This window comes from Ochotona princeps, chromosome 27 (assembly GCF_030435755.1).
Source record: "Ochotona princeps isolate mOchPri1 chromosome 27, mOchPri1.hap1, whole genome shotgun sequence".
In the NCBI taxonomy this organism is placed as follows: Eukaryota; Metazoa; Chordata; class Mammalia; order Lagomorpha; family Ochotonidae; genus Ochotona; species Ochotona princeps.
In genome coordinates, this window is record NC_080858.1 from 27,877,300 (window position 1) to 27,895,316 (window position 18,017).

The window sequence follows — 18,017 nt, forward strand, 5'->3', positions numbered from 1 at the left end:
GCAATGAGAAGGGTCATGGAAATGAACAACACTAACCAAGCATTTTAGTTCACATCCACTGCCGTGCCCATCAGGTAACAGAGGAGAGCAAAGTGGACAGACGCTGTCACAGGATACCAAGGGAATGAAAAAATCCCATCCTGTAAGAACTTAGGAAAAGCCCGAGAAAACTAAAACAGAAAGGGCCTCTGTTACTCTCAAAGACATCAATCACAAGAAGTTACCAACACTTCTCTAATTTTGCTGTTGGAAATGTTGATAAATTACTTCAATGTAGGGCCTGGTATAATAGCCTAGTCGCTAAAGTCCTTGCCTTGCACATGCGCTGGGATCCCACATGGGTGCTGGTTCATGTCCTGGCTGCTAGGCTTCCCTTACAGCTCCCTGCTTGTGACCTAGGAAAGCAGTCGAGAAAGGTCTTGGGACCCTGCACTTGTGTGGGAGACCCAGAAGAAGCTCCTGGCTCCTGACTTCAGATTAGCTCAGTTCTGGCCACTGCAACCACTTGGGGAGTGAACCAGCAGGCGGGAGATTTTTCTGTCTTTCCTTCTCTCTGTGATCCTGATTTTCCAATAAAAATAAGTAAATCTTTAAAAATTTCGAATAAACAAAAAATTAATTCAATATGAAAACTAATTAAACATGGGCCCGGCGGCGTGGCCTAGCAGCTAAAGTCCTAGCCTTGAACGTGCTGGGATCCCATATGGGCACCGGTTCTAATCCCGGCTGCTCCACCTCCCATCCAGCTCCCTGCTTGTGGCCTGGGAAAGCAGTCGAGGACGGCTCAATGCTTTGGGACACTGCACCTGTGTGGGAGACCTGGAGGAAGTTCCTGGCTCCTGGTTTTGGATCAGCACAGCACCAGCCGTTGCGGCTCACTTGGGGAGTGAATCATCAGACGGAAGATCTTCCTCTCTATTTCTCTTCCTCTCTGTATATCTGACTTTGTAATAAAAATAAATCCTAAAAAAATTTTTTTTTATCAAGACAAAAACTATTTATAGGGGTTCTAGTGGAATACCACCTTAAGCTGCCAGTTGAAACACTGGGATCTCCTCTGAGAGCCAGTGTGAGCCTCTGGCTGGCTCCACTTCTGATCCAGCTCTCCACTTACGGCATGGGAAAAAGCTGAAGATGGCTCGATTGCATGGGACCCTGCCACCCACATGGGAGACACAGATAAAGCTCCTCGTTCCTGGCTTCAATGCAGTCCAGAACTGGCCATCGTGGCCAACTGGGAATGAACCAGTGGATGGATGCTGTCTCTTCCTTGCAGCTCTGCCTTTCAGATAAGTACAAAAATCTTCAAAACAAAACCCCAAAACTTTTTGTAGCAAGGCTATCAGTTCTGGTATACAAACAGGAGCTAGGAAGGGTGTAAAAAGAGGAGAGTGGGACCAATGTTGGAGAAGCCATTCAGAAAGCATGGATGGTCACACCTGTCCTCAAGACCAGGATGAAGAACATAAAGTCTGCTAAAACATCTTCTTGATTCCTTAGAAAACATGACTAGACTCAAAAACTCCCATCAAGAAAAAGGCCAGAAGAGCTGACTAGTCAGAATAGCTAATGAAGTCCACGTGAGAGGGTCTGATGACTTATGGGAGGGTGGGTCTCCTCACCTCCTCTGCTGTGCTAACATGTCGCCTCTGAGTCTTCTTGGGGCTCAAAAGACTTCGACGACACGAACCACTCCAGGACGGACTTGGAACAGGTTTAATAGGAAAAGACTTTTCATATGCAGACACGTGGCAGTGATGGTTTGACTTTCCTGTGAAAGTGTTTGATAATCCACTAAAAGAAAAAAAAGGGGGAGGAGGGTGGTTGTGAGAAGGATAAAGGCAAATCTAATACAGTGATCATTTTCACTTTCGTGAAACGAAAAACAAAAAACCACCAGAAACAAATGGACAGAGTGACAGGCCTGCCACTTGAGGGGAACAGATCAGAAATGGCAGATGGGCTTGATGTATCAGGTCCTGACACTTAAGAGGTATTGTTTTTACAAAATAATTATCACACACAGAACTGTTTCCTGGATCCACAGCCCAGCTGCTACGGTCAGGCGCCAGCAGCTGGCACACCAGGCTGAGGTCTTCGCAGACCTGTGTCCAGTAAGCTTCATACACAGACTATTTTCACTGACTCCCTGCAGCCCTTCCTAAGCCCTTTAGAGGAATTACTTCACGATTAAATATGTGAAAATGGGTGACACGGAAGCCCTTCCCAGAAGCCTTCAAACTGAATCTGACTTTCCTCAGAAACCAGCTGGGCTCCCAGCCTTCACTGCCAACCACCGGAGGCCTTGGCAGGCCACAGTATCTCACTCTGAAGTCTTCTTGGCGGCTCACTCTTGGAAGAACTTTGTCTTTCTTTAAACGACGGCATCCTATCTAACAGGAAAAACTAGCATGAAAATATTTGTATGAATTCAAAACCCCAGTCTCAGCTACAGGCTTAATAATTTTCAGTTTTTTCTGAGTACTCTTTTGCATGTACTATTATTTAGTAAGTCTGAATACTCTGAAAATAAACTTTTCTTTTTTTCTCTAATGAGAAGAAAAAAACAGAAATAAACAGTTAAATAAGCTGAAATCAATGAAATTTACTTTTTAAATCATTACATTTGGTCTGGACTCAAAGTCAGATTAGATCTAAAGAAGTTCAAAAAGCATTTTTACTCTGACAATGGTGGTAGTGGTGGTAGTGTGTGTGCAGAATGAGAAAGCTGAGCAACTCCAGATTTCAGAAGAGGCTGATTGCCTCAGGAAGGATGCAGACAGCAAGGGCAACCTAACTCACTGGGGAATCAGAATGGAGTCTCCACAGGGTCACCAGAGTGAGCACTTGTTTCGCTAAAGAAACAGTCCAAGCGCCTTCTACAATGCCAGAAAACAAGGGTTACGGGTACATATTAATGAGGATGGGCTAGACAGGGAGGCAAGCCTCAAGGAAGCTCTCACAGGTCAAAACTATGAGAAGGAGAGCATTCAAGAAATAATAATGAGTAGCCTGAAACATACTGAATCCATAACCACACTCAAAAAAGCACAGAAAAAAAATCATCTGAACCAAACAAAGTGACTATTTTTAAAAGGTACTTTGAGGGCCTGGCACAATAGCGTAGTGGTTAAAGTCCTCACCCTGAACGCACTGGGATCCCATATGAGCGCCGGTTCTAATGCCGGTGGCCCCACTTTCCATCCAGCTCCCCGCTTGTAGCCTGGGAAAGCAGTCGAGGACAGCCAAAGCCTTGGGACCCTGCACCCGTGTGGGAGACCTGGAAGAAGTTCCTGGCTCCTGGCTTCGGATCAGCGCAGTACCGGCTGTTGCGCTCACTTGGGGAGTGAATCATCGGACAGAAGATCATTCTCTCTGTCTCTCCTCCTCTCTGTATATCCGCCTTTCCAATAAAAATAAATAAATCTTTTTTTTTTTTTTAAAAAAAGTACTTTGAAAATTGCTGATAAAAAAAGAAAAGATCTAGTCATTTTTTTCCTGCATTTACCCCTGGGCTCACTTCAGAGTAACCAAGAGCCTCAACAAATGAACAAGTTATCAGAGGTCCAATTCACCAAGGACAAATGACAAAATTAGAAAAACATAATTTTATTAACTCTAATACAACTATTAGCAGGTAAGGATTACCAACAGACCTAAATACCCATTAGATAGCTGCCATCATACAAGGCCCAAGTACTCTGGAAAAACCCAGCTCTGTAACAAAGGTCCACAACTTCACACCTTGGGCCAGAGGTTGATCTAACAGCACCATGAGAGGAGAACCTGAACAGCCTGTCAGCTGCTTTTCAGTGTGATGTAACTACATCATTTTTTTAATCAAGCCAAATATCTAGTCTACAAAAACACAGGCTGGGGCCTGGCGCAGTAGCCTAGCAGCTAGTCTTCGCCTTGCATGTGCTGGGATCCTATATGGGCACAGGTTTGTGTCCCAGCAGTCCCACTTCCCATCCAGCTCTCTGCTTGTGGTCCGGGAAAGCACTCAAGGATGGCCCAAAGCTTTGGGACCCTGCACCTGTGTGGAAGAACCAGAAGAAGCTCCTTGCTTCAGATCAGCTCAGATGCGGCCACTTGGGGAGTGAATCAGCAGATGGAAGATCTTTCTGTCTGTCCTCCTTTCTGTGTATCTGACTTTCCAATAGAAATAAAAAAAAAGCAAATCTTTAAAAACAATACTATAAGCAAGCAAGTTAAGTCATGTCTCAGATCCCAAAGGTACAGCACAACTAAGAGTCAGGTTATCTTAAAATGGGTTTTCTGAGACTCTGGGGACTCCAGGGCAGGTAAGTACAAGAAGCGGACCCAGACAGGATAAATGAACTGTAGAGAATACTTTAAAACATAGCATACACCAGATAAAACTTATTGAATTGAAAGACTGAAAAAGCAGATTACATGGGAGTATATATAGTAACAAGCTCATTTTTTTTTTTTTGGTGGGAGGAAGTATGTGACAACAGAGAACTATCTGGAAGTGTATGTCCTAAGCTACCATAGAGTAGATATTTGGCTGGCAAAAATGTGATGTTTTTATTTTGTGTTCGCTTATCTTTATTTGTGAAGTTTTAACAAAGCCTATATGCTATTTCTGTAATAATGAAAATTTAAGCAGTAACAGTACTGGCGCAGGTGGGTGATGCTGGCATCCTATACAAGAATCAGTTCAAGCCCCAACTGCTCCACTTCTAATCCACCTCCCTGTTAATGCACTCCTGAAAGCCGTGAAAGATGACCCAAGGGCTTGGGTCCTTGCACCCATCTGGGAAGTGAACCAGAGGATAGAAGTTCTCTCTTTTTCTAACTGTCTCTCTCTCTCCATTCCTCCAACTCTGTCAAGTAAGAGAAAACTAATTTTTTTTAAAGTATGACATTATTGAGGGAAAAAAAAGCCACTTGCTGAGTGATGCCTCAAGAACATCTTGAACGAAGACAAGAGGGTATGATACACTTCACAGTACTCACAGCATAGATCTCATACTGCATGAATGAGAAAGAAACATGAACAAACAAGACATTAGAAGAAAACATGCACAAGCAAGGTGTTAGAAGGAAACACACAGTGGCAGCAGAATTAGACTGAATAGTGCCCAAGGGGTCTTTAGTCTTTAGCTTTGTTAGTCATGTCTTCATTTCACAATGTGAGTGAGTTACATTCCTGAGTAACGAATAACTGAAATGGAAAAGGGGAAGATAAGCAGACAGACAGAAGCAGGTGGTCAGCCGAGGTCAAGGGGATGAAGCACCCTGCAGTACCCTCTGGGCTGACAGATGCAACAGCTTGGTCTGGCGGCCAAGGCACAAGTTGCAGAAGGCAGGTGTGGGTCAGGGCTCAGCTGCATGAGGACATGTGAGCTATGCTGCTCTCTGTTACTCAAGAGTGCACACGGACTGAGTTTCTCTTTAAAACCATTTACAGCGATAGTGACCCTGAGGGTCCGAGGATACTCAAAACCACTAAGACTTCAACCAGCTCCTCACTAATAAAGGTCAGATTCAGCAAGTACCAAATAAATCTAAAGTTGAAGGCTGAAAAGGGTTTGTCTATTTATATTTATCTACAGGTTGAAGGCCAAAAAGGGTGCTCCTCCCTTAAAATGCCAATTTAACCACTGCCTTGCAGCCATTTTCTTTTGTACATGAGGAAGGGCCGAACAAGACAAAATACGAACCTTGAGGTCTTTCGGGCTTCGAGGTAAAGACTTCGGCTGTTTCTTGATTTCTGTAAAGCTGAGCTTGATGTGGGAGTGGAATTTCTCCACTGGCCATTGGCACTCTGGCCAAAGGTTCTTAAGTCTCCTGAGCCAAGAAAACTGTCTAAGAAAGGGTTGTCTAAAAAACAAAAGTGTGAATAATTAAACAAATAACTACAGCTGGTTCTCCCAATGACTGCAGCCATGTCCACCATCCAACAGTGTATTCCTATGTGACATATCACCATGTCTCTGGGGAAGAATGAGCCAGTTCAGTCTGTGGGAAGGGAACATCTACAAACTAGGATGACTCAGCCATACTAACCTGAAAATGGGTGAAGGAGCTGAATCCTGCCACAGCCATGTGCCTGATCGGCATCAATGTGACTCCGTGGTGTCCACCAAAAGTCAACATTGTACCCCAACTATATCTTGCAAGCACTCCCAGGCCTGGGCCTGAAAGAAGGTAGGCCAGACCAGTAAGAAAGCAGTGGAGGGCCAAGGGGAATGTCATTCAAATGAACAACAGTTAGTGCTTCAGAGCAGCTGATGTCGCTTTCTCCATTTTAGTTACCACGTTCAAGCCTCAGGAACTCTAACAGAGCAGACACCCCCTATTGGCGCCTTATTTTGGCTGACCCAGGCCACCATGACTCCCCATACACATCCGGCTCTGGGACCAAACTCTGCAGTCACTTCATGCCATTGTCATCAGACATGTGAACGCTCCAATGTTTGCAGTCAGACTGAGGGTTATCTCTTCTCTGATATCTGAAGAAACCCCCAAGATTTCAACTGGGAACCCCAGGACCATGTTTGCACTGCTCTCTCCCGGAGCAAGCCCCTTAGGGACAGTAGGTTAGGAACTCTTAGAAGCTTCAGGGAGAAAAACAAGAATGAAAACTTTGTTTCTTCATTTTGTTAAAGCTGACATCACTTTGAAGGTTCTTTTTCAAAGTTATCACTATAGAACTTTACATAATAGCGTATATTCTTACCATTTACAGCATTTATTCTATCTTGTAATATTCTCTCCTGAAGCAAGACAGCCTTCAGAAACACAACTTTGTGATTTCTCATGTTACTAAGGACAGAGGGTTTATTCAACAACAAAGACGGTGGGGGTGGGAGGGAGCCGGAAGTGATTCTGATCCTAGTTTATTTACCGGATGAACTAAATTTACTTCCCAAGTAAACTGTAGCTTTTCCTTCCTCATCACTGCCTAGGCTTAGGATCTGTTACTCATACTTCAGGGACCAAGACATAGGCTAATGGGAACAAGTCTCAGTCAACAACCAGAAAGTTTCCAAGTATATATACAAAGTAGTAATAGACATCTTGTCTCATGACTTTTGGCTAATACCTACTAGGGAACTGCTCCAACTTGAAAAGTGCCATCTGAGGACCAATCCGTCAAAAATGCAAATTACTCTGCCAGGTATAAAACTTGAGGGTCCAATGTGCAGGGAAAGTGCAGACCAAGAAGGAGGCAATGGGTTTCCTCACTCCCTAGTCACCCACAGCCTTCTGCTACTGAAGGTGTGCAGCAAAGCTAGGAAGAAAGGCTGGCAGTTCTCTCTTCCTAGGGAGGGCTTAGCCTGGGACTCTGTCATCACTAATATGGTTGCAAATGCACTTGTGCATGTGAACTTGCGCGTATGCACGCACACACACAGACACACACACACACACACACAGAACTAGAAGGAAACACACCCTAACCCTAACTGTGGTTGTTTTCTATGACAGAATGATGTGTATCTTTCAACCTTTTTCTATAAATTTTCTTCAGGGACAGGCAAAACTCATGCACATAATAAAATAAATCTTGCATTAAAACAAAATGATTCAAATAATCATTTACTCTGAAAATAATCATCAGGTGCACCTGTTAACATTAGGGTTTAGTTACTATAATAGTAAGAACTTTAATCCTCTTACTGTTCAATGTACGTCTGTAACTTAATTTACTGGACACTGATAATGATTAAAGGTGTAAGCAAAAACATTTCTCATTTGAATCTGTTTCTAAGTTGAGGACTGACAGATGTTCTGTCACTGTGATTGCTTTTGATGGGAGGAAGGAGGGAGGGAGAGAGAAAGAGCGAGCCTGATCATCACTAAGTCATTAAGGTGGACATGTTGTAGATGCTTTTTCATAAGGCAGCATTTTTAACAGTCTGATCTTGAATGGAATGAAGAACATATTTTTAGAAGCCTGAGCTAGAGGGCAGGCAGATCCAGAAAAGGCAACACATGAGAAGCCCCATACCCGGATCCTATACTCTTGGGATTTTCAGTTCATTTCCATCGTAGGATAGTTGGCTGAGAACTGAGACAAATATCCCAGACAGGATCAGAAAGCCAGGCAAGCAGATGAGGGATGCCCATCTGACCATCAAGAAGGAGAAAAGTGAATGAACACACCAATCAGTGTGAGTACCAGTGGAAAAGAACACAGACATCTGTGGACCTGAAATGCTCTAAGAAAAGATAAAGATTTTGTTAAGGGTCCGGTGCCATGGCCTAGCAGCTAAAGTCCTCGCCTTGAACGCGCCGGGATTCCATATGAGTGCCGGTTCTAATGCCGGTGGCCCCACTTTCCATCCAGCTCCCCGCTTGTGGCCTGGGAAAGCAGTCGAGGACGGCCAAAGCCTTGGGATTCTGCATCTGTGTGGGAGACCTGGAAGAAGTTCCTGGCTCCTGATCAGCACAGCACCGGCTGTTGCGCTCACTTGGGTTGTGAAACAGCGGACAGAAGATATTTCTGTCTCTCCTCTTCTCTCTATATATCTAACTTTGCAATAAAAATAAATACATCTTTTTAAAAAAGATTTTGTTAAAGAAAACAGCATAAATAACCCTGGCATTAAACTTTAAATTCTAATTGTTGGGCAGCAATCATGGAGGTCTGCATTATGCTACAGCTTGTTCCAGGAGGGCTGTGATGGAGTCACAGCAGCCAAGCTTCAAAAACTAAGCTAGACAGAGGCCAGATTGGCACCCCATGTCAGTATGATTTTGGAGTAGACAATGACTGTAAATGAAATGTCTTCTCTATACAGAAACTGCTGTCAACTGAGAGATAAAATATCAGTGTCAAATTTTTGGTCTGGGGATCAACCTGTGGCAGGAAAATAAACAAAGGAATCTAAACAAATATTGCCAGATCAAGAACACTAGGGCTGGAGATGGCCCTGGACACACTGCTTGTATCAAGGATCTAGAATCTGAAATAGAAAGGCTATGCACACAAATGCTTTCTAGTCATTATGAAAGCATAGCTAAGGAGAATGGTGGAAGTGAATCTAAATCATAGCAGCAATGATGAAGCGAATGAAGGTTAGGACCACCCAATCTCCTAAGCCCTTGGATCAGCTTTATTTCTAAGTTAAATGTCTTGGAATTTAAGGCAGGCACCTGGTATACCATGTAACATTTGTAGCACCCTATCATGATACACACTATCTATCTGCACCAAAACATGAAAAAGCTCACTCACAATCACAGAGAACAAATACAAACAGTTCCATTTAAATCAGCTCATGCTGATTTTGTGAAGGAATGATGTCAGGTCAGGTTTGGATGTTCAATCGATGATTAAAACATCTTTTTGGGCTTTTAGGATTTTGGCATGAATATTAGCAATGGTGTACATTCTTAATTATTTCATGAAGTACAAATCAACACAAAATGACAATTTAGAAACATGGAAAAGAAAAAGCACTGTGTTAAAAAAGGAGCCGGCACAGTGGTTTAGCAAGCTAAGCCTCCACCTGCTAGCACCAGCACCTGAAATGGGTGCCAATTCAAGTCCCGGCTGCTCCACTTCCCATCCAGTTTCCTGCTTATGGCCTAGGAAAGCAGCAGAGAGTAGCCCAAGAGCATGGGACCTTGCACCTGCATGGGAGACCCAGAAGAAAACTCCAGGCTCCTGGCTTCAAGCTGGTCCAACTTCAGCCATTGTGGCCAGCTGAACCAGTAGAGTGATGATCTCTCTGTCCCTACTTCTCTCTCTGTAACCGTCTTCTCAACAAAAATAAATGAATCTAAAAACAAAAACCCAGGACACGCCAAACCACACAGTGTGTACCCTAGATAAAAATTAGAGGTTAGAGAAGTCGGAGTGCAGTTATAGTCAGGAGTTTACACCTGTTTCTCATTAAGCAATTCTTCCTAGAGGTAAACAGGCACGTGAAATCACAAGCCCACAGGGAAACACTGATGACATGAATTCATTAGCCCCTCAACCTCAACCATCTCTCCTCAGCACCAGATCTCAGGCGCACTACTAATCAGAAAGGCCTTTTCAATACTAACGACAGTACAGCTACCTTCTGAGCAAGCTCACTGCTTTTTACAAGTCATGCACATGCTGTGTGGAGACCACCATGTACCCCAAGGAAGGGTATTCAGTGCCCAGAGTCGTGCAAGTGCCACCTACCATCACACTTAAGTATTCTATAAATCTAAGAGAGCATCCTACTAATGTCTTTCTGGGGGAGATCTCATCTTGCTGACAAAGATTCCTGAGGAAGCCAAATAACAATAAAAATTATTTCTTCATGTCCTATTTATTGTTTCAATTTGTCCTTATAAAAATCCCATTTAGAGGGCTGGCACAAGAGCTCAATTGCCCACTCCTCTGCTTATCAGTGCTGGCATCCCATACGGGTGCCAGTCTGAGTCCCGGCTGTTCTACCTCCCATCCAGCTCCTCACTGTGGCCTGGAAAACCAGTAGAGGATGGCCCGAAGCGTTGAGACCCCAGCACCCACGTGGGAGACCCAGAGGAAGATCCTGGCTCCTGGCTTCCAATTGGCTCAGCTCCGGTTGTTGCAGTCACTTGGGGAGTGAACCAGCGGATGGAAGATCTTTCTGTCTCTCATATCTATAAACCTGCCTTTCAAATGAAAATAAATAAATGTTTTTAAAAAAGGATCCCGTTTAGGTAGGTTTGACGGTACTACTAGAATTCTCACTTGTATAGTATGGGGGCGATACAGACTTCAGTCTAAGACGTGAAAAGGTCTGGCAAGGTCATTGTGACCTTCCTGATTCAAACTGCCAAGAAGTTAACAAGATTCGCCCTTCCCTAGGCCAGAGGCAAAGGAGTGGCGGAAATACCAATGTCAGGAACTGGGCAGGCCTGGGGCAGGTGGGCTGAGGAGCTGGCATAGCCCGGAGCATGCTGACCTCCACGTGTCTCGCAAGCCACCCAGGCGAGCACATGGCTGTGGCAGGTGCTGTGTGAATGAAACATTCCCTGCACTGATATGGGGACAAGTATGGGCAGAAACACATTTTCAAGTTTTATGGTTTCAAATCAAGGCAAAATATATGCAAAATAATTGTCAAAACAAAATCAAAGCGATACTGTATTTTATGACGGCATCATGTACAAGAAACTAGATTTAAAAAAATGTGCCACTAATAGGCACCATTGGTTGAGACCAGGATCATTAGAAGATTATAGCAATCACACATACACACACCAAGTGCATTAAAATGTTGTTTCATCTTGATTCTGACACTGACTTTAGGGATGGCAAACAAACCTTTGCTAGGGAGAAACCTGAAACACACACGGGCCTGACTCTGAGCAAACAGCCATACCTGAGTCGTGATTTGGGTTGTAAGCTGCACTTCCTCTCGGGCAAGCAAAGGATGACTCCAAATCCCGCCTGGAAGGTAAAATCTAAACAAACCACAAGATGTTTGTTAAATTGTATGTCAACAGTAAAAAGAAATAAAAACCTGCAAGTTAAATATACCATCAAACAAGATCATGCTATATTTTAGAATCCAATATAGTTACATTATATTTATGTATATTATAAACAAGCTACATACTAGCAAAAGAAAACACACTCTGGTGAAACGATTCAGGGTTTGAGGAGAAATATGAACAAAACACGTTAAACGCTTCAATCCAAAGAATGTTCATTAACAGCTGACTAGGCAATCTGAAAGCCAGCTGTAATATATGAGAAAAAGGCCAGAGAAGCAACCTATCAGAGGTGCCACAGTACTGCTGACACAAAGCCGGATATGCGTGGCAGTGTGCTATTCATCAAAACAAGAGGAAGCGGAAGGGGATGGGAAGCACTAGATTTTTAATGACAAGGGGCAACTACTTGCTCTTCAGGCAGCTTCAGACAGCAGGGCACTACTTCAACAAAGGTATCCATGCTTTCCTCTACCAAGATGATTGTCCTAGCTATGTGTTTCCAATTGCATGAAGGTCAATCAGCTGCATATGCAAAACACACAGCCCTTGGGTGGGGTCTGACACTGTGGGCGTGCACAACACACAATCCTGGGGTGGGGCCTTACACTGTGGGCATGCACAACACACTGCCCTGGGGTATGGGTCTCACACTGTGGATGTGCACAACCCACAGACCTAGGGTAGGGGGTCTCATACTGTGGGCATGTACAACACATAGGTCCTGGGGTAAGGGTCTGGTGCAACAGACGCTGTCTGTAAGTCCACACCTCATATCAGTCTTAGCTCTGCTTGATTTGAACTCCCTGAAAATGCAGACCCTGGCAAGCAGCTCTTCATATATTTGGGTCCAAGACTGAGTTCCAGGCTCTAGGTCAGCCTCATCCTGCTCTTGCTGTTGTGGGCATGAGAAAAGAACCAAAGATGAAAGGTCTCTCTCCTTTTCTTGGAAAATGCATGAGATAGCACACAGACCATGACTGTGGTGGTGAGGCCTTTGTGTTCCACACTACCCAAGGGATCCTGATGCAGCTGTTCCCTGACTGGCCTTGGAAAGGAAAGCTGGAGCACAGACAAGCCCAGCAGGGTGGGTGCATGCTCCCTCCCTTTTCCCCTGCTCCAGAAAAATGACATCAGCAAGGGCAACCAGAACTGTTGGATAATGACTACTTTCAAAAGGTATTGTTTTTTTTCCCAATAACTCAATTAGCCTGTCTCATCTCAACCTTAATGTAAGAAGCAGAACTCTAAACACTAAAATTCCTGGCTCTAAATGCTTACTGATACAGCAAATGAAGCACTGCTTGCAATGCCAGCACCCTGGCTGCTCCACTTTGGCCCTACCTCTCTGCTAATATGTCTGAGAAAGCAGTGGAATATGGTCCAAAAGCTCGGGCCCCGCACCCATATGGGAAACCCAGATGAAGTTCCCGGTCCCAACTTTAGCCTGGCCCAGCCTTGGCCATTGCAGCCATTTGAGAAGTGAACCAGTGGACAGAAGATACCTCTCTCTGTAACTCTGCTTACTGAATAGGCAAATATCTTAAATTTCTTAAAAATATTTGTTTGTACTGAGATGTGCATTTAAACTGTATCAGGTAGGGGAATCAGGATAGTGGAATAGGGTAAGGACACATTTAAAAAGATGATGAAACATTAGCCAGTGTGAAGCAGAGAGGGTACGTAACAGGAACTAGGAGAGGACAGAACAACAGCAGGGGGCACCTAGAAACTGACAGACACAGGAAAGAGCAGACACAACAGGGTGGTGTTGCGGTGACTGATACCCCAGCAGCATTCAGCCAGCAGTGATCTGAGCTATACCCACAGCTGGAACTCCACCAACAACCAGGTGGGAAGGGACTTCTACCAGGAGTTCAGAGGTGAATCCAGAAAAGAACGGCCTGTCCTGCTGGTCTGTTTGATTTGACCAGGAGTAGAAACAGAGAGGCAAGTCCCAGATGTGCAGTGCGGATGCAAGATGGATTTGACAGCCCAGTATACCCTTTAGAGCCGAATCAGGTGCCATTTTGTATAGGAAGGCAAAGGCTATAAAACAGTACCGCACATGCACTGAGCTGGGAGGGAACTCATTTCTAGCTCAGTGAACTGCAAAACAAATGGCATCCTACAGGTTCCATCCAAGATAGGACTGGGTAGCCCTCAGACTGCATGGCCAGCAGATCACTAACTCCAGTAGTGGCACAACAGGCGCAATTTTGTACCATGTGGCAAAAGCTTTAAGATTGCAAGGACAAATAGTGAGCTGCACATACACATACAGCTGGGAGCGCACTCACTGAGCTCAGTACATTGCACTAGCCCCACAGGGAAAATAATACTGACTTTGGCATCGTATGGGTCAAAATAGGTCCATGTGGCCGTCAGACTTAATGGCCAACAGCTTCTGGCAAGATCAATACCACCAACAACCTAGCTATATAGGACACCTGGTGTCTCCCTAATCCTGGGACCTGCTCCAAACTGAAGTGGGAGAAAGGCTGTACAGACAACAGTTCAGCCTCAACACGTATCACAGGAGGTGGAGAGTGATGATCCAGGAGCTGGAGCTACAGAGACCATGGTGGAAGTCTAACATAAGAACCCAGACCTTGGGCTCAGCAGTGTGGCCTAGCGGCTAAAGTCCTAGCCTTGAATGCGCTGGGATCCCATATGGGTGCCGGTTCTAGTCCTGGTAGCTCCACTTCCCATCCAGCTCCCTGCTTGTGGCCTGGGAAAGCAGTCGAGCACGGCCCAATGCTTTGGGACTCTGCACCTGTGTGGGAGACCTGGAGGAAGTTCCTGGCTCCTGGCTTCGGATCAGCATAGCACTGGCCATTGTGCTCACTTGGGGAGTGAATCATTGGATGGAAGATCTTCCTCTCTGTCTCTGTCTCTGTATGTCTGACTTTGTAATAAAATAAATAAATCTTTGAAAAAAAAAGAATCCAGACCTGGAACTCGTTGGAGGGAGTGGCACAAGTGACTGTAAACAAAGAGCCATGTACCAATCACAATAAGAGAAATCAAATAGTAGACCTATGGGTGACACAGCTTAGAAACCTGCCCCAAGGAGAAGAATCTGCAATGACCAAGAGCAAAAAAGAAGAGATGTAGGCACAATGAATATTACTGAAAACTCCCCTGCAAAGGAGCAAGTCTTTGCCAACCTCAGAGTTAACTGAGGAATACACTGAGAAAATGGGGGATAAGATTTCAAAACACTTGTTATAAAGCTTCTTATTAACAATGAGAAACGTGTAAGGCAGGCGTTCAAGGAATTTAAGGAATATGTCACACAGGAAATGAATCAAATGAAGGCTGATACAGCAGAAATTAAGACTACGGCAGACAGCCCAGTGGCATGGGCTAGTGGCTAAAGTCCTTACTTTGAATGCACTGGGATCCCATATGGGCACCGGTTCTAATCCCGGCAGCCCCGCTTCCATTTAAGCTCCCTGCTTGTGGCCTGGGAAAGCAGTCGAGGATGGCCCAGTGATTTGGGACCCTGCACCCGTGTGGGAAATCAGGAAGAGTTCCTGGCTCCTGGCTTCGGAGCAGCTCAGAACTGGCTGTTGCGGCCACTTGGGGAGTGAATCATTGGACGGAAGATCTTCCCCTCTGTCTTTCCTCCTCTCTGTATATCTGCCTTTCCAATAAAAACAAATAATAAATCTTAAAAAAAAAAAAAAAAAAGTGTGGGGCCCGGCGGCGTGGCCTAGCGGCTAAAAGTCCTCGCCTTGAAAGCCCCGGGATCCCATATGGGCGCCGGTTCTAATCCCGGCAGCTCCACTTCCCATCCAGCTCCCTGCTTGTGGCCTGGGAAAGCAGTCGAGGACGGCCCAAAGCTTTGAGACACTGCACCCGCGTGGGAGACCTGGAAGAGGTTCCTGGTCCCGGCTTCGGATCGGCGCGTACCAGCCCGTTGCGGCTCACTTGGGGAGTGAAACATCGGATGGAAGATCTTCCTCTCTGTCTCTCCTCCTCTCTGTATATCCGGCTTTCCAATAATAATAAAAAATCTTAAAAAAAAAAAAAAAAAAAGTGTGTGTTATGGGAGTCCCAGAAGGTGAAGAGAATATGGGTTTAAAAATGTATTTAATGAAATAATAAGGGAAATTTTCCCTAATCTAGAGAAAGAATTGAGAAACAACATCCAAGAGTGGCACAGAACTCCCAACAGGGTTGACCAAAAGTGATCTTCATCAAGACACATGCAGGCCAGAAAAGAATGGAGTGACATATTCCAGATTCTAAAATCAAAAACTTGTCAGCCCAGGACAACGTACCTAGCAAAGCCTTCCTCTGTCCTTGAAAATGAAATTAAAGAAAGTTTTAAAGGATATGCCTCTTCTACAACTGCCCCCACAAATGATACTCAAAGATGTTTTCTTGATAGAGAAGAGGAATAGCACCCATCAAAACCAAAGACAAACGTGAAGAACATCGCAGTAAAATAACAACATAAGTCTAAATCAATGAACAACCCATTGCTAAAATGACAGGACCAAATTACCACCCACTCATATTAACACTGAATGTAAACAGCTTAAACTCATAAATCAAACAACACAGTTTATTAAACATAACCCATGTATTTGTTGCCTACAGGAGACATATTTCACCAACAAAGATCAACGGAAACTATATTTCAAGGATTTATTTTGTTTGCTTCATTTCTTCAAAACTTTTTCTCAATAAATTCTTCATAGATCACACAGCAGCATCATTTTCTTCAAGAAGGTTCTTGATTTTCTTTTTCACTTCTTTAGTGACACATTAGTGATTCAGTAGCATGTTATTTAACTTCATGGTGTTTTTAATTTCTTTTTTCTTCCTGTTGCTTTTGTTTTGTGGCTTTTCACTTAAGGGGATGTACAGCAACTATATAATGGAAACTATCATATCTAGCAGCATACTATTTAACTTCAATGCATTGTGAATTTCTATTTTTCTTCCTGTTGTTGATTTTGTATTGTGGCTTTTCATTCAAGGGGATATGTAGTAACTGTGTAAAGGAGGTTATCATATCAGGTATGAGGATACAATGCAGTATGCAATTCTACTTCCAGATCAAAGACAGACTCCCAGTGAAACTGCTACCTATATCTTGACAAGACTCTCTGCCATTGTCCATGCCTGCAATGATGGACGATACGACTGCTTATGAAGAACTATACTATAGTAAAAATATATGGGAATTCAGTGGGGGGAAGGGAATTTGGGGAGTGGGTAAAGGAAATTCCAGGGCCTATGGAACTATATCATAAAATGATAATAATAACTTTTTTAAAAAAAGAAAAAATAAACTATATCAGATAAAAACTTACAATGAGCTTAACTAATTAACTAATTAATTAAGGGTGATTATTCCTAACCTGCTGGTCAGAACGTGAAGGCTGGTCCTTGAGAAAGCCTGTCTGTGGCAGGAAGTTTGATTTGAGGATAGAGCCGTGGTTCATGACCGTCACCTCGCTAGCATCCATCCTCGCCCTGTCAGCAGTATCATCTGAGGAGAGACCAGATTAGCTCAAGCCACATCATTCTTCAATATTTTTCCTATGAGCCCGTCTTTTCATATAATAAAAGCAATTAACAAAACTGATTCCCAGAGAACTTTGCAGTCAAACAACACCCCCTGCCCATAATCCTAAGTTGAAAAAAAAGTGTTCAAGAGGTCCTTATGCAGAAACCAGTTCATTCAGAACTAAAACTGTATACCAAAATAGTTCAAAAACACAGCCTTAAGTTTTAGAAATAATGAAGTTTTCCCACAGAAAAGTTTTAATGTTTAAACATTAGAAATACAGGTTTTCTACACTTGATCTTAGCCAAAAAGCCGAAAAGCGATGAAACACAGGTTTTCATATTAAAAAATTGAGGGAAAGTTTTACCATTCAGAAGCCAACACTGTTAGTATTGGGCACTTCACTAATCAGACAGATGACACTATGGCACATAAAGTAAAGCTGCTGTCCATGACGCTGGCATTCCACCTAAGTCCTGGTTCCAGACCTAGCTGCCCCACCTCAACCCCATTTCCTGCTTGTGCACTTGGGAAAGCAACAGCAGATGGGACCCATGCTTGAGCCCCAGACACTGGACACAGCCCTAGCCATGATAGCACTGGGAAGCAAATCTGAGGATAAACAATCTCTCTTTTGGTAAGCCTGCTTTTCAAATAAATAGGTTAAGTACAAAAATAAATACATAATTTGAAAAATTTCAGGGCAATTAAAAAATCGAACTGACTATGGTTAGTCTTACCCATGTCAGGTCTTCTCACATCACTGACTTTGGCAACAATACAAAGTTCACTGAGGAAAAGATACAAAAGAGAAACATTACCTAATGAACATTATAGACATCCATTTTATCTAACTGCAGAGCAGAAAGCCACTCAGAAGTATCAATCCTTTGTTTTCTTCAGGAGTGAAAAGTCTAAGGTATAAGGAGGGCTGACCTGATGGGGAACAAGGGAACTACCAGTGCTCTGAGCTGCTTCCCAACACTTGGGCAATCTGTGCCAGGCCACCAAGCAGTCACGACCAGGCCACAGCATCCGAGCACCAATACAA

General features: G+C 43.9%; 1 protein-coding gene and 1 pseudogene across 3 annotated transcripts in view; both read right to left on the reverse strand.

Annotated features, from left to right (window-relative positions):
- SENP1 (SUMO specific peptidase 1) overlaps positions 1–18,017 on the reverse strand; it is a 49,142-nt gene that overhangs the window by 25,839 nt on the left and 5,286 nt on the right. For all 3 annotated transcript variants that reach the window (XM_058656103.1, XM_058656102.1, XM_058656101.1), the window contains 5 exons: positions 17,707–17,756; positions 16,818–16,948; positions 11,328–11,409; positions 5,691–5,850; positions 1,623–1,794 (listed from right to left, as the gene is read on the reverse strand). In XM_058656103.1, coding sequence (XP_058512086.1) covers positions 1,623–1,794; positions 5,691–5,850; positions 11,328–11,409; positions 16,818–16,948; positions 17,707–17,710 — 549 coding nt within the window. In that variant the 5' untranslated portion in view covers positions 17,711–17,756. The remainder of the gene's footprint in view (positions 1–1,622; positions 1,795–5,690; positions 5,851–11,327; positions 11,410–16,817; positions 16,949–17,706; positions 17,757–18,017) is intronic.
- Positions 17,112–17,290, reverse strand: LOC131478147 (U2 spliceosomal RNA; annotated as a pseudogene).